The sequence below is a fragment of the Oncorhynchus gorbuscha genome, linkage group LG13, assembly GCF_021184085.1.
Source record: "Oncorhynchus gorbuscha isolate QuinsamMale2020 ecotype Even-year linkage group LG13, OgorEven_v1.0, whole genome shotgun sequence".
Classification (NCBI taxonomy): Eukaryota; Metazoa; Chordata; class Actinopteri; order Salmoniformes; family Salmonidae; genus Oncorhynchus; species Oncorhynchus gorbuscha.
The window spans coordinates 76,610,808-76,623,694 of record NC_060185.1 but is presented as its reverse complement, the minus strand read 5'-3'; the positions used below and the strand labels follow the sequence as shown (position 1 = coordinate 76,623,694).

Genomic DNA, 12,887 nt, shown 5'->3' with positions numbered 1-12,887 from the left:
TTGGCAGAACGGATGTACTCAAGGTTCTTATGGTCTGTCCAAACGACAAAAGGAACGGTCGCCCCTCCAACCACTGTCGCCATTCGCCTAGGGCTAAGCGGATGGCGAGCAGTTCACGGTTACCCACATCATAGTTGCGCTCAGATGGCGACAGGCGATGAGAAAAATAAGCGCAAGGATGAACCTTATCGTCAGACTGGAAGCGCTGGGATAGAATGGCTCCCACGCCTACCTCTGAAGCGTCAACCTCGACAATGAATTGTCTAGTGACGTCAGGAGTAACGAGGATAGGAGCGGACGTAAAACGTTCCTTTAGAAGATCAAAAGCTCCCTGGGCGGAACCGGACCACTTAAAACACGTCTTGACAGAAGTAAGAGCTGTGAGAGGGGCAGCAACTTGACCGAAATTACGAATGAAACGCCGATAGAAATTAGCGAAACCTAAAAAGCGCTGCAACTCGACACGTGACCTTGGAACGGGCCAATCACTGACAGCTTGGACCTTAGCGGAATCCATCTGAATGCCTTCAGCGGAAATAACGGAACCGAGAAAAGTAACGGAGGAGACATGAAAAGAGCACTTCTCAGACTTTACGTAGAGACAATTCTCTAAAAGGCGCTGTAGAACACGTCGAACGTGCTGAACATGAATCTCGAGTGACGGAGAAAAAATCAGGATATCGTCAAGATAGACAAAAACAAAGATGTTCAGCATGTCTCTCAGAACATCATTAACTAATGCCTGAAAAACAGCTGGCGCATTGGCGAGACCAAACGGCAGAACCCGGTACTCAAAATGCCCTAACGGAGTGTTAAACGCCGTTTTCCACTCGTCCCCCTCTCTGATGCGCACGAGATGGTAAGCGTTACGAAGGTCCAACTTAGTAAAGCACCTGGCTCCCTGCAGAATCTCGAAGGCTGATGACATAAGGGGAAGCGGATAACGATTCTTAACCGTTATGTCATTCAGCCCTCGATAATCCACGCAGGGGCGCAGAGTACCGTCCTTCTTCTTAACAAAAAAGAACCCCGCCCCGGCCGGAGAGGAAGAAGGCACTATGGTACCGGCGTCAAGAGACACAGACAAATAATCCTCGAGAGCCTTACGTTTGGGAGCCGACAGAGAGTATAGTCTACCCCGAGGAGGAGTGGTCCCCGGAAGGAGATCAATACTACAATCATACGACCGGTGAGGAGGAAGGGAGTTGGCTCGGGACCGACTGAAGACCGTGCGCAGATCATGATATTCCTCCGGCACTCCTGTCAAATCGCCAGGTTCCTCCTGAGAAGTAGGGACAGAAGAAACGGGAGGGATGGCAGACATTAAACACTTCACATGACAAGAAACGTTCCAGGATAGGATAGAATTACTAGACCAATTAATAGAAGGATTATGACATACTAGCCAGGGATGACCCAAAACAACAGGTGTAAACGGTGAACGAAAAATCAAAAAAGAAATAGTCTCACTGTGGTTACCAGATACTGTGAGGGTTAAAGGTAGTGTCTCAAATCTGATACTGGGAAGATGACTACCATCTAAGGCGAACATGGGCGTAGGCTTCTCTAACTCTCTGAAAGGAATGTCATGTTTCCGAACCCATGCTTCGTCCATGAAACAACCCTCAGCCCCAGAGTCTATCAAGGCACTACATGTAGCACCCGAACCGGTCCAGCGTAGATGGACCGACAAAGTAGTACAGGATCTTGATGGAGAGACTTGAGTAGTTGCGCTCACCTGTAGCCCTCCGCTTACAGATGAGCTCTGGCTTTTACTGGACATGAATTAACAAAATGTCCAGCAACTCCGCAATAGAGGCACAGGCGGTTGGTGATCCTCCGTTCCCTCTCCTTAGTCGAGATGCGAATCCCTCCCAGCTGCATGGGCTCAGACTCTGAGCCAGAGGAGGGAGATGGTTGCGATGCGGAGCAGGGAAACACCGTTGATGCGAGCTCTCTTCCACGAGCCCGGTGACGAAGATCTACCCGTCGTTCTATGCGGATGGCGAGAGCAATCAAAGAGTCCACATCTGAAGGAACCTCCCGGGAGAGAATCTCATCCTTAACCACTGCGTGGAGTCCCTCCAGAAAACGAGCGAGCAGCGCCGGCTCGTTCCACTCACTAGAGGCAGCAAGAGTGCGAAACTCAATAGAATAATCCGTTATGGACCGTTCACCTTGGCATAAGGAAGCCAGGGCCCTAGAAGCCTCCCTACCAAAAACTGAACGGTCAAAAACCCGAATCATCTCCTCTTTAAAGTTCTGGAACTTGTTAGAGCAATCAGCCCTTGCCTCCCAGATAGCTGTGCCCCATTCTCGAGCCCGGCCAGTAAGGAGTGAAATGACGTAAGCAACCCGAGCTCTCTCTCTAGAGTATGTGTTGGGTTGGAGAGAGAACACAATCTCACACTGCGTGAGAAAGGAGCGGCACTCAGTGGGCTGCCCGGAGTAGCAAGGTGGGTTATTAACCCTAGGTTCTGGAGGCTCGGCAGGCCAGGAAGTAACAGGTGGCACGAGACGTAGACTCTGGAACTGTCCAGAGAGGTCGGAAACCTGAGCGGCCAGGTTCTCCACGGCATGGCGAGCAGCAGACAATTCCTGCTCGTGTCTGCCGAGCATGGCTCCTTGGATCTCGACGGCAGTGTAACGAGCGTCTGAAGTCGCTGGGTCCATTCCTTGGTCGGTTCCTTCTGTCATGCAGGTGAAAGAGGACCCAAAAGCGACTTGGCGAAAACAGAGTCTTTAATCCAGTAAAGTAAATACAAACAAAAACACAACTTTCACTCGAGATGACGAGGACAAACTGGAGACTCGATCTTGAACAGCAGGTGACCAGCAGGTTGCCTCGGGAAGGCACTTGAACCAGACAGACTCAGACACCTGCTCACCACGCAGCATCTGAGGAAAACACGACACGACAGGGCGATATACAAACACAGCACGGTGAATTCTAGACAAGGAACCGACAGGACAGGAACGGAACACAAAGGAAGAAATAGGGACTCTAATCAGGGGAAAGGATCGGGAACAGGTGTGGGAAGACTAAATGATTGATTAGGGGAATAGGAACAGCTGGGAGCAGGAACGGAACGATAGAGAGAAGAGAGAGCGAGAGAGTGAGAGAGGGAGGGGGAGAGAGAGGGATAGAAAAAGGGAAAGAACCTAATAAGACCAGCAGAGGGAAACGAATAGAATGGGAAGCACAGGGACAAGACAAGATAATAAATGACAAAACATGACACCCTCAGATAATCTATGAAGGAACGTGTCGAATAGGGATTCCAGGTTCCAGGCACTCTCGGGGGGCTAAAGTGCAAAAGTCTACCGCGTAGTCTGCCACACTACGGGAGTCTTGGCACAGTTGAAGGAGCTTCCAAGCCGCCTCTCTACCTGACAACACCTTCCTTACTTCCGCCACAAAATCCTCCAGACACTTTCTCAGCGTTATAAGAGACGCTATCTTTGAACGGTCCGACGGAAACAAAGAGGGCTGCAGCTCGAAAATGAGGGAGCACTGGGAGAGAAACGCCCAGCAGGTTTTGGGATCCCAAGTGTAGCTCTCTGAAGGAGGTAAGTGGGGTTCTCGGGAAGCCAGGGTAGGCAGAGGAGAAGCACCCCGGAAAGCGGGTTACTTAGAGTCTGGGAGGTTTTCGTTGTGGCTTGCTGCCTAATAGATAGTCCGTTGAATTGTTCCAACAATGCACTGATGGCATGATCATGGTTTTCCACCAAGGTGTGGAATCCTTCCATAAGGTTATGTAGTAACTCCTTGTGTCTTCCAATGGTGGCTCCTTGCGAGGAAACAGTGTTACAGAGCTGGTCTGAGTCTGGTGGGTCAGTCATGGCCAGTTTGTACTAACATGACTCAAGATGAGAACCAGATGCAGATACGTAAGGCAGATGGTTCAAGTCTCAGGGGCAGGCAAAGGCAGGTCGAGGACAGGCAGGGGTTCGTAATCCTGGTAGCAGTTGGCAGAAGTAGACGGCAGGCAGGCTCAGGGTCAGGACAGGCAAAACAGGTCATAACTGGAGAAAGACACTGGCACAACTTGACGGGATAAGATGAACTGGCAACAGACAAACAGAAAACGCAGGTATAAATACACAGGGGATCAAGGGGAGAAAATGGCAGACACCTGGTGGGGGTGTAGACAAGCACAAGACAGGTGAAACAGATCAGGGTGTGACAAGCACTTTATTTTATAGTCCTGTTTCATTTAGTTTGACCTGATATTTACTGAGAAATTAGGAGGTTTATTGGTGCTTGTGTTGATGCATCCCAAAGAAACAAAATACACATTTTAGGGGAATTATTATGTAATTACCATTTGCTGTGTTATTTCAAAGCCTGCAACGACCTCGTGAGTCTGTAAAGCAAAGTCTAACCCAACCATTGTGTAGAACAATCCTATTGCGCCATGCATTAAACACATTGTGCATGTTGCTATGAGTGATAAGAAAACAACTGACTGTTGCCCCTTCCTCCACGTAGCGAGGGACAAATGGCTGCCGTCAGACCCCCAGCTGATCTCAGAAGGACTATACGCCATCGCCGTGGTGCTGAGCTTCACACGCATCGCTTACATCCTGCCGGCTAACGAGAGCTTCGGACCGCTCCAGATCTCCCTGGGCCGCACGGTCAAAGACATCTTCAAGTTCATGGTCCTGTTCATCATGGTCTTCCTGGCATTCATGATTGGCATGTTTATCCTCTATTCTTACTACTTGGGTGCCAAGGTCAACCCAGCATTCACCACGTGAGTGATTATAGCAGACACTGTGACCACTTTATGAGGACACTTACTTGAACAGACGTATGGGGAGACACTTATGGGGACAGTCTCGGTCAACTTGTGTAAATAGAACGTTAATTGATGAGGTGTGGAGTCAGTGACAGGAAGTGCTTCGTACACAGTCAGTAGGGAGGCTTTGTATACATTCAACCTTACTGTTTTGTCCCCAAAGGCCCTGGAATGAATACACTCCTAAAATAGGAGACTAGAGAATAAGATTGATACACATTTATCAAGTAAGAACCTATCTACTGCCATGAACCTTCATAAAACATTTAAACATCGACAAGTGCGCTCTCCATTCATGTAGAGAGCTCTTTTCCTCCTCTATTGAATCCAATCAAGAAGCGCTAGCTCATTCAGTCTATCAACTCAGTCAGTGTAGTGCAGTATGAAGTAGAAAATGGCCCAACTTGGTCTCCCTTTCTAAGAGTGCCTCAAACCGGAATTGTGGCAGCTCAGAAAAAATAACTCATTTCACACTGGACTGGATTCCCTCTAAGGTTACTCTTTCCAAAGTGAGAAGATGAAATCATTTCCATTGTTATGGTTTATTGTTTTCCTCAATTGTCTCGGTGTCCATATTGTATTTTATTAGCCAAGCTGGCATGGCATAAATGTATCACACACTTACAAATGGAACACACACACACTCATGTAACATTGCTAAGAGTCCCAATGGTCATTTCTGCCCTTACCAAGGACATCTGTGGAATTCATATAACACAAAATATCAAATACAGGGACATCACCTGAAAATAAAAATAATAATTTGAATGCAACAATTCCCATGAAACTATCCTTCAATCTTGTTGTTAATTTTCCACAAAGTCACTTTGACAACCAGAGGACTATATACCAGGATAGTATTAATCAAGACATGCTAAGATATTTGGTTAATTCCCCATACATCATATAGCTACATGTCTGTCCTTAGAGGTTAGGCTACACAGGAAGTGACTTCTTAATCGCATCACTTTTTTAAAAGTAGCACCTTGTTATCGCCTGTCACTTTGGGCCTAAGCCAGGTGTAGTTTGTGGTCTCACTAGGGAACAGCCACAAACTAGAAACCCCTAGAACTAATCCGCCTGTCTTGTGACAATCCCCTTCCTTCCTTGTCACCACAGGGTGGAGGAGAGCTTCAAGACTCTGTTCTGGTCTATATTTGGGCTGTCAGAGGTGTCCTCCGTGGTGCTCAAATACAACCACAAGTTCATTGAGAACATCGGCTACGTGCTCTACGGAATCTACAACGTGACCATGGTGGTGGTGTTGCTCAACATGCTGATCGCCATGATCAACAGCTCCTATCAAGAGATCGAGGTGAGTTACTCGTGTAGGGTGAAGTTACCCCAGCCTAGACGCTGATCTTGGGTCAGTTTAGCATTTCCCCCAATAATGGTTAGGATTGGGGGACGGGAAGCAGATCCTAGATCTATACCTAGTGGAAAACTTCACCCTGGGGATGAATCAGTGGCATCTGTACACCCCGCCATTTCATTTGGTTATAATTATAGCGATAGTGTATTTTGGGGTAATCTGTTGGTTGTTGCTGTGGTTTTTATATAATGCTGTATGTAGCACAGTATGCCCTAAGCAACTATGCTCTGTTGTCTCTAATTGTGAAACATCAGGGGCTCTGCTATGAATAGCTCTGAAATCAATCATTTCAAGATTATCCTTGTTATGTGCTATGGGAATATTTGTTGCTATTTCCTACTTGCCTCATATGACCGCAGTACAGCCGTGCTAAAGCCACAATGAATCACACCCCCTCATGTGTTATTGCTTGAATCAATTAATTGGAGATGATCCATGTTATGTATTGTGGGAATTTCCTTTGATAATCCGCAACACAAGATACAAGAAGTGACATGAGGCCTCTGCTGTAATGTCCTATCAGAGACAACAACAGCTTGTGACTTTTCGATGGCAGTATTAGGCTAATAGTGTTGTCTCTCATAGATTAGGCCAACAGCAAATTAAGTATTTGTATTTGTATTTATTATGGATCCCCAGCCAGCAGCTAGTCTTTCTGGCGTCCGGCAAAATTAAGGCAGTTATACAATTTTAAAAACATTACAATAAATTCATAACATCCCATGAGCGAGACAGAAGTGAACAGGTTATCATTAGGTCAAACAGGTTTGGGATAATGGTGTTTGTAACAGTTACTGAGCTAGTCTCACTAAGTCAATCTCTCGACTTCCAGGGGGTGTTTACTCAGAGAATGAAATAACTCTACTTATCTCTCAGGATGACGCGGACGTGGAGTGGAAGTTTGCGCGCTCCAAACTGTGGCTGTCCTACTTTGACAATGGCAAGACGCTGCCTCCTCCCTTCAGCATCGTTCCAACTCCCAAGTCCTTTTACCACCTCGTCAGGTGGATAGTTGGCATGCTGCATTGCCGACGACGAAGCCTGAAGAAGGACGTAGAGCTGGGAATGGACAGTTCGAAGTCCAGGGTATGGATAGATAGGTGTATTTATGGATGGATGGATTCATTCATTCATCAAATCATCTATTGATTCATTTGTCCATTCAGTCAGTCATTCATTAATCTCTCTCTCTCTCTCTCTCTCTCTCTCTCTCTCTCTCTCTCTCTCTCTCTCTCTCTCTCTCTCTCTCTCTCTCTCTCTCTCTCTCTCTCTCTCTCTCTCTCTCTCTCTCTCTCTCTCTCTCTGCATTGTTTTGATTATAAAAATACACAAGTTTGCTCTAGCTGGAGACAACATTTTATGCAGAGATCTCTGTTTATGTGGGTTATTATTTGTGCATGATGTAATGTATATTCTTCCATGATTTCTCAGTATTGACTCTAGGTGGTCATAATTTGCACTCACCTCTTAATGACCCTGGAGAGGATCAATGGCTTTTGCATTATGTCTGTGGCTCGCCATATTTAAATTACAAATAAATATGAACGCTATCCACCTAAAGAGAAGGCTCTTGTATGGATTGGAGTCTGGAGTACTCGTCTAGTAAGAGAACATGGAATATTATTCAAGCCCTACTTAAAAGATAATAACATCCAATGTATATGTATGGAGTGTTGAAATCCCCTTTAAGACAGGTTTGATGCCTGTATCTAATGTAATCCTTGGAGGATATCATCTGTTCAATCAGCAGGCCCCCCATGGCACACAATAATAGTATCAAGATGATTCATATGTGTCTGGGTTCTCTCTCTCTCTCTCTCTCTCTCTCTCTCTCTCTCTCTCTCTCTCTCTCTCTCTCTCTCTCTCTCTCTCTCTCTCTCTCTCTCTCTCTCTCTCTCTCTCTCTCAATTCAATCTCAATTCAATTCAATGGGCTCTATTGGCCTGGAAACATATTTACATTGCCAAAGCAAGTGAAATAGATCATAAATGAAAGTGAAATAAACAAAAAATGAACAGTAAACATTACACTCACAAAGGTAGAAAAGGAATAGAGACATTTCAAATGTCGTATTATGGCTATACTGTATACTGTGTTGTAAGGGTGTGCAAATAATTCAAGTACAAAAGGGAAAATAAATCAACATAAATATGGGTTCTATTTACAATATTCTTCACTGGTTGCCCTTATCTTGTGACAACAGGTCACACGTGTTGCTGCTGTGATGTCACACTGTGGTATTTCACTCATAGATATGGGAGTTTATCAAAATTGGATTTGTTTTCAAATTCTTTGTGGTTATAATCTGAGGGAAATATGTGTCTCTAATATGGTCATACATTTGGCAGGAGGTTAGGAAGTGCATCTCAGTTTCCACCTCATTTTGTGGGCAGTGTGCACATAACCTGTCTTCTCTTGAGAGCCAGGTCTGCCTACGGCGGCCTCTCTCAATAGCAAGGCTATGTTCACTGAGTCTGTACATTGTCAAAGCTTTCCTTAATTTTGGGTCAGTCACAGTGGTCAGGTATTCTGCCAAATCCATTCCAGTATGCTCTGTTTTTCCAATGTGTCAAGTAATTCACTTTTGGTTTTCTCATTATTTGGTTGGGTCTAATTGTGTTGCTGTCCTAGGGCTCTGTTTGTGTTTTTGAACAGAGCCCCAGGAGCAGCTTGCTAGCGGACTATTCTCCTGTTTTACCTCTCTGTAGGTGATGGCTTTGTTATGGAAGGCTGTTATGGAATCGCTTCCTTTTCCTGGTTGTAGAATTTAACGTCTCTTTTCTGGAGGTTATTTTTTGGGCAGAATTCTGCATGCAGAGTCCCAATTTGGTGTTTAGCGCTTTTTGTGAATTCTTGGTTGGTGAGCAGACCCCAGACCTCACAACAATAAAGGACAATGGGTTCTATAACTGATTCAAGTATTTTCAGCCAGATCCTAATTGGTATGTCAAAGTTTATGTTCCATTTGATGGTGTAGAAGGTCCTTCTTTCCTTGTATCTCAGATCGTTCCCAGCTTTGTTGAAGTTACCTGTGGCGCTGATGTTTAGGCCGAGATACGTATAGTTTTTTAATGTGCTCTAGGGCAACAGTGTCTATATGGAATTTGTATTTGTGGTCCTGGCAACTGGACCTTTTTTGGAACACCATTATTTTTGTTTTACTGAGATTTACTGTCAGGGCCCAGGTCTGACAGAATCTGTGCAGAAGATCTAGGTTCTGCTGTAGGCCCTTCTTGGGACATTTCTACAAAAAATGCTGAGCGGCCTTTCAGGTTATGTCGATATAGGATTGGTTTTACTGTGGATATAGATACTTTTGTACCTGTTTTCTCCAGTATCTTCACAAGGTCCTATGCTGTTGTTCTGGGATTGATTTGCACTTTTCGCACCAAAGTACGTTCATCTCTAGGAGACAGAAGGCGTCTGTCCTCTTCCTGAGCGGTATGACGGCGGCGTGGTCCCATGGTGTTTATACAGATGAACGTGGTACCTTCAGGCGTTTGGAAATTGCTCCCAAGAATGAACCAGACTTGTGGAGGTCTACAATTTTTTTCTGAGGTCTTGGCTGATTTATTTTGATTTTCCCATAATATCAAGCAAAGAGGCACTGAAATTGAAGGTAGGGCTTGAAATACATCCACATCTACTCCAACACTTCAACGTCAACAGTGAAGAGGCAACTCCGGGATGCTGGCCTTTTAGGCAGAGTTGCAAAGAAAAAGCCAAATCTCAGACTGGCCAATAAAAATATTAAGATGGGCAAAAGAGCACAGACACTGGACAGAGGAAATCTACTTAGAAGTCCAGCATCCCAGAGTCGCCTCTTCACTGTTGACGTTGAGACTGGTGTTTTGCGGGTACTGCTGCAATAAAAATGTTATCTCTAAAATGGCAATCACCTCACTCTCTCCCATTTAATCAGTGGATACAGTTTGTCACGCCCTGACCATAGAGAGCTGTTTATTCTCCATGTTGGTTGGGACGTGATAGTGACTAGGGTGGATCATCTAGGTGATTAGTGATTTATGTTGGCCTGGTATGGTTCCCAATCAGAGACAGCTGTTTATCGTTGTCTCTGATTGGGGATCATTTTTAGGTAGCCATTTTCCCCATTGTGATTTGTGGGATCTTGACTATGTTTGTGTGTAGTTGCTTTCTGCACTGCATGTAGCGGCACTTTTCATTTATTCGCTTTATTGTTTTTGTGCTTTAAGTTTCTCTTCTAAATAAAAGGATGGAAACATACCACGCTGCATCTTGGTCCACTCATTCTAACGATTGTGACGGTTACTATTATAAGTTGTAACAGTAGATTTATCAACAGCGAGAATGAATGGTGCTAGTCAAGGAACAATTGAGGCCTGGACAAATATATTGGACCTATCTATCTGGCTGCCTGCACCTAGGTATCTGGCCTGCCGGACTTAGCTAGCTGGGTGGCTGGCTAGAAAGCTAGTGAGGTTGCAGACAGGTGGATGGGGTTTGAGCGAGGAATGGGTCATCTTTATATGCATTTATTTTGTTTTTGTACCTGTAACCCCCCCCCATTGACAAAACTAGATGTAAAGTTGATCAAACAATAAAAGACTCACGTTAATCATTGGTCATTATTTTCATAATGGTTGATTGAGTATCCAGATAAAATATCCAAATATGTTTGTGTGTTTGTGCATGTCTGTGTTTTGCAGCTCAATCTCTTTACCCAGTCCAACCTGCGCATAGCAGAGTCCCACAGTTTTAACAGCATCCTGAACCAACCCACTCGCTATCAGGTAAGGTGACCTCTCCGTCAGTCTAAAATATCATGTTTAGCCAAAATGTCACATTAACATAATAGCATATAGGCCTACATTTTTTACATTTTCCTTTCTTTGTTGCAGCAAATCATGAAAAGACTCATAAAACGCTACGTGTTGAAAGCACAAGTGGACAAAGAAAACGACGAGGTCAATGAAGGTAATTTTGCATCTTAACTTTTACTCTGAAGTACCTCATCTGAAATTGTCTCTGAGAATCTGTTGCAGTGTTGTTACACAATGCCAATAATAAACTATTCTCAAGGGTAGGAAGAGGTCTGCAAACTGATCAAATTCCACAGGTTTCTCATTGGCGTTTGAAGCAAAATAAACCATGCAAACTGCATTGTGCACTTAAAAAGATTATGGAGAGTAGATCAGTTCAACATTGTCATGCAGTGAATATTGCATTTGAGAACACAAACGGAATTATTCAATTACAAACCACTTGAACAGAAATGACATTATTTCTCGACATGTTACTTTGCAGGTGAGCTGAAAGAAATCAAGCAGGACATCTCCAGTCTACGGTACGAACTCCTGGAAGACAAGTCTCGGGCTACAGAGGAGCTGTCCTTTCTTATCCAGAAACTGAGTGAGAAACTGAAGCTAGGCCCTACAACACGCTTCTACGAGTGAACCCACCGCCACCCCACAGTACAACCAAGCAGCCAACATCCAAGCATTTCTCCACATACTCCACCAGCACCCCCTGGCTAGGTTGTTTTGTAAAAGTCTTCTTTGCAAATCAAATCATAGTGTATTTGTCACATGCGCCAAATACAACCTTACAGTGAAATGCTTACTTACAAGCCCTTAACCAACAGGTTTGCATGAAGTTAGTATTAACAGACAAGAACAGCACAAGTGAAGGCAACAGCAAAAAGGATTGTTGCCTCACTATTTTGGTGTACGGAGAAGTTGCCCTAAGACTGATCTTGTGTCAGTTAAGCATTTTCCCACTAATGGTTAAGATTAGGATTGCGAGAGGGGAAGCTGATCCTAGATCTGTACCCAAATGAAACTTTACCCCAGAGCCACTATTTTACATTAAGACGAAAAATGGTGTTACTGTTATAGATATTTATATATCATTCCTTGTTAACATATTTTAAAGTAAATGGTTGTTTAGTACTGGTTTTATCTGTTGCTTTCTCTCATTATAGATTTATAACCAAGCAGTAGGATTATTTGACAATATTTCCTCATAAATTCTCTCATAAGATAATCAGTCATTGATTAATGTCATTATTATGTTTGTTCCTGAAATCCACCTAGTTGCAAAGCACCTTTTATTTTCTACGTAAACACTGTTCTTGTTGCTCTAGTGCTATGGCTATTTTGGGGTTCTTACATTGTGTGTTTTAAAGTTGTGTCCAGCCGTGGTCCTGGAGAGTGTACATCAGAATACCGTAAACAGTACAAGGGGATATCCAATGATCTACACTACATTTGGAACGTATTCAGAGCCCTTGACTTTTTACATATTTTCTTACGTTACAGCCTACTTCTAAAATTGCTGAAATCGTTTCAGACGATTGCTGAAATCGTTTCAGACAAAACCCGTCATCAATCTGCAAACAATACCACATAATGACAAAGTAATAACAGGTTTTTGGATTTCTTTGCAAAAAACTCATATAAAGGTATATATATTTTTACATACAGTACCAGTTAAAGGTATGGACAAACCTGCTCATTCAAGAGTTTTTCTTCATTTTGACTATGTTCTACATTGTAGAATAATAGCGAAGACATCAACACTATGAAATAACAAATATGGAATCATGTTGTAACCAAAATATTTTATATTTGAGATTCTTCAAAGTAGCCACCCTTTGCCTTGATGACAGCTTTGCACACTCTTGGCATTCTCTCAACCAGCTTCACCTGGAATGCTTTTCCAATAGTCTTGAA

At 44.0% G+C, this 12,887-nt stretch overlaps 1 protein-coding gene across 1 annotated transcript in view; it reads left to right on the top strand.

The window, feature by feature from the left end:
* Positions 1–12,593, top strand: part of trpc3 (transient receptor potential cation channel, subfamily C, member 3) — a 60,248-nt gene extending 47,655 nt beyond the window's left edge. The window contains exons 7-12 of the mRNA XM_046296640.1: positions 4,493–4,757; positions 5,922–6,117; positions 7,051–7,260; positions 10,863–10,946; positions 11,055–11,130; positions 11,461–12,593. Coding sequence (XP_046152596.1) covers positions 4,493–4,757; positions 5,922–6,117; positions 7,051–7,260; positions 10,863–10,946; positions 11,055–11,130; positions 11,461–11,609 — 980 coding nt within the window. The 3' untranslated portion in view covers positions 11,610–12,593. The remainder of the gene's footprint in view (positions 1–4,492; positions 4,758–5,921; positions 6,118–7,050; positions 7,261–10,862; positions 10,947–11,054; positions 11,131–11,460) is intronic.
* The last annotated feature ends 294 nt before the right edge of the window (positions 12,594–12,887 follow it).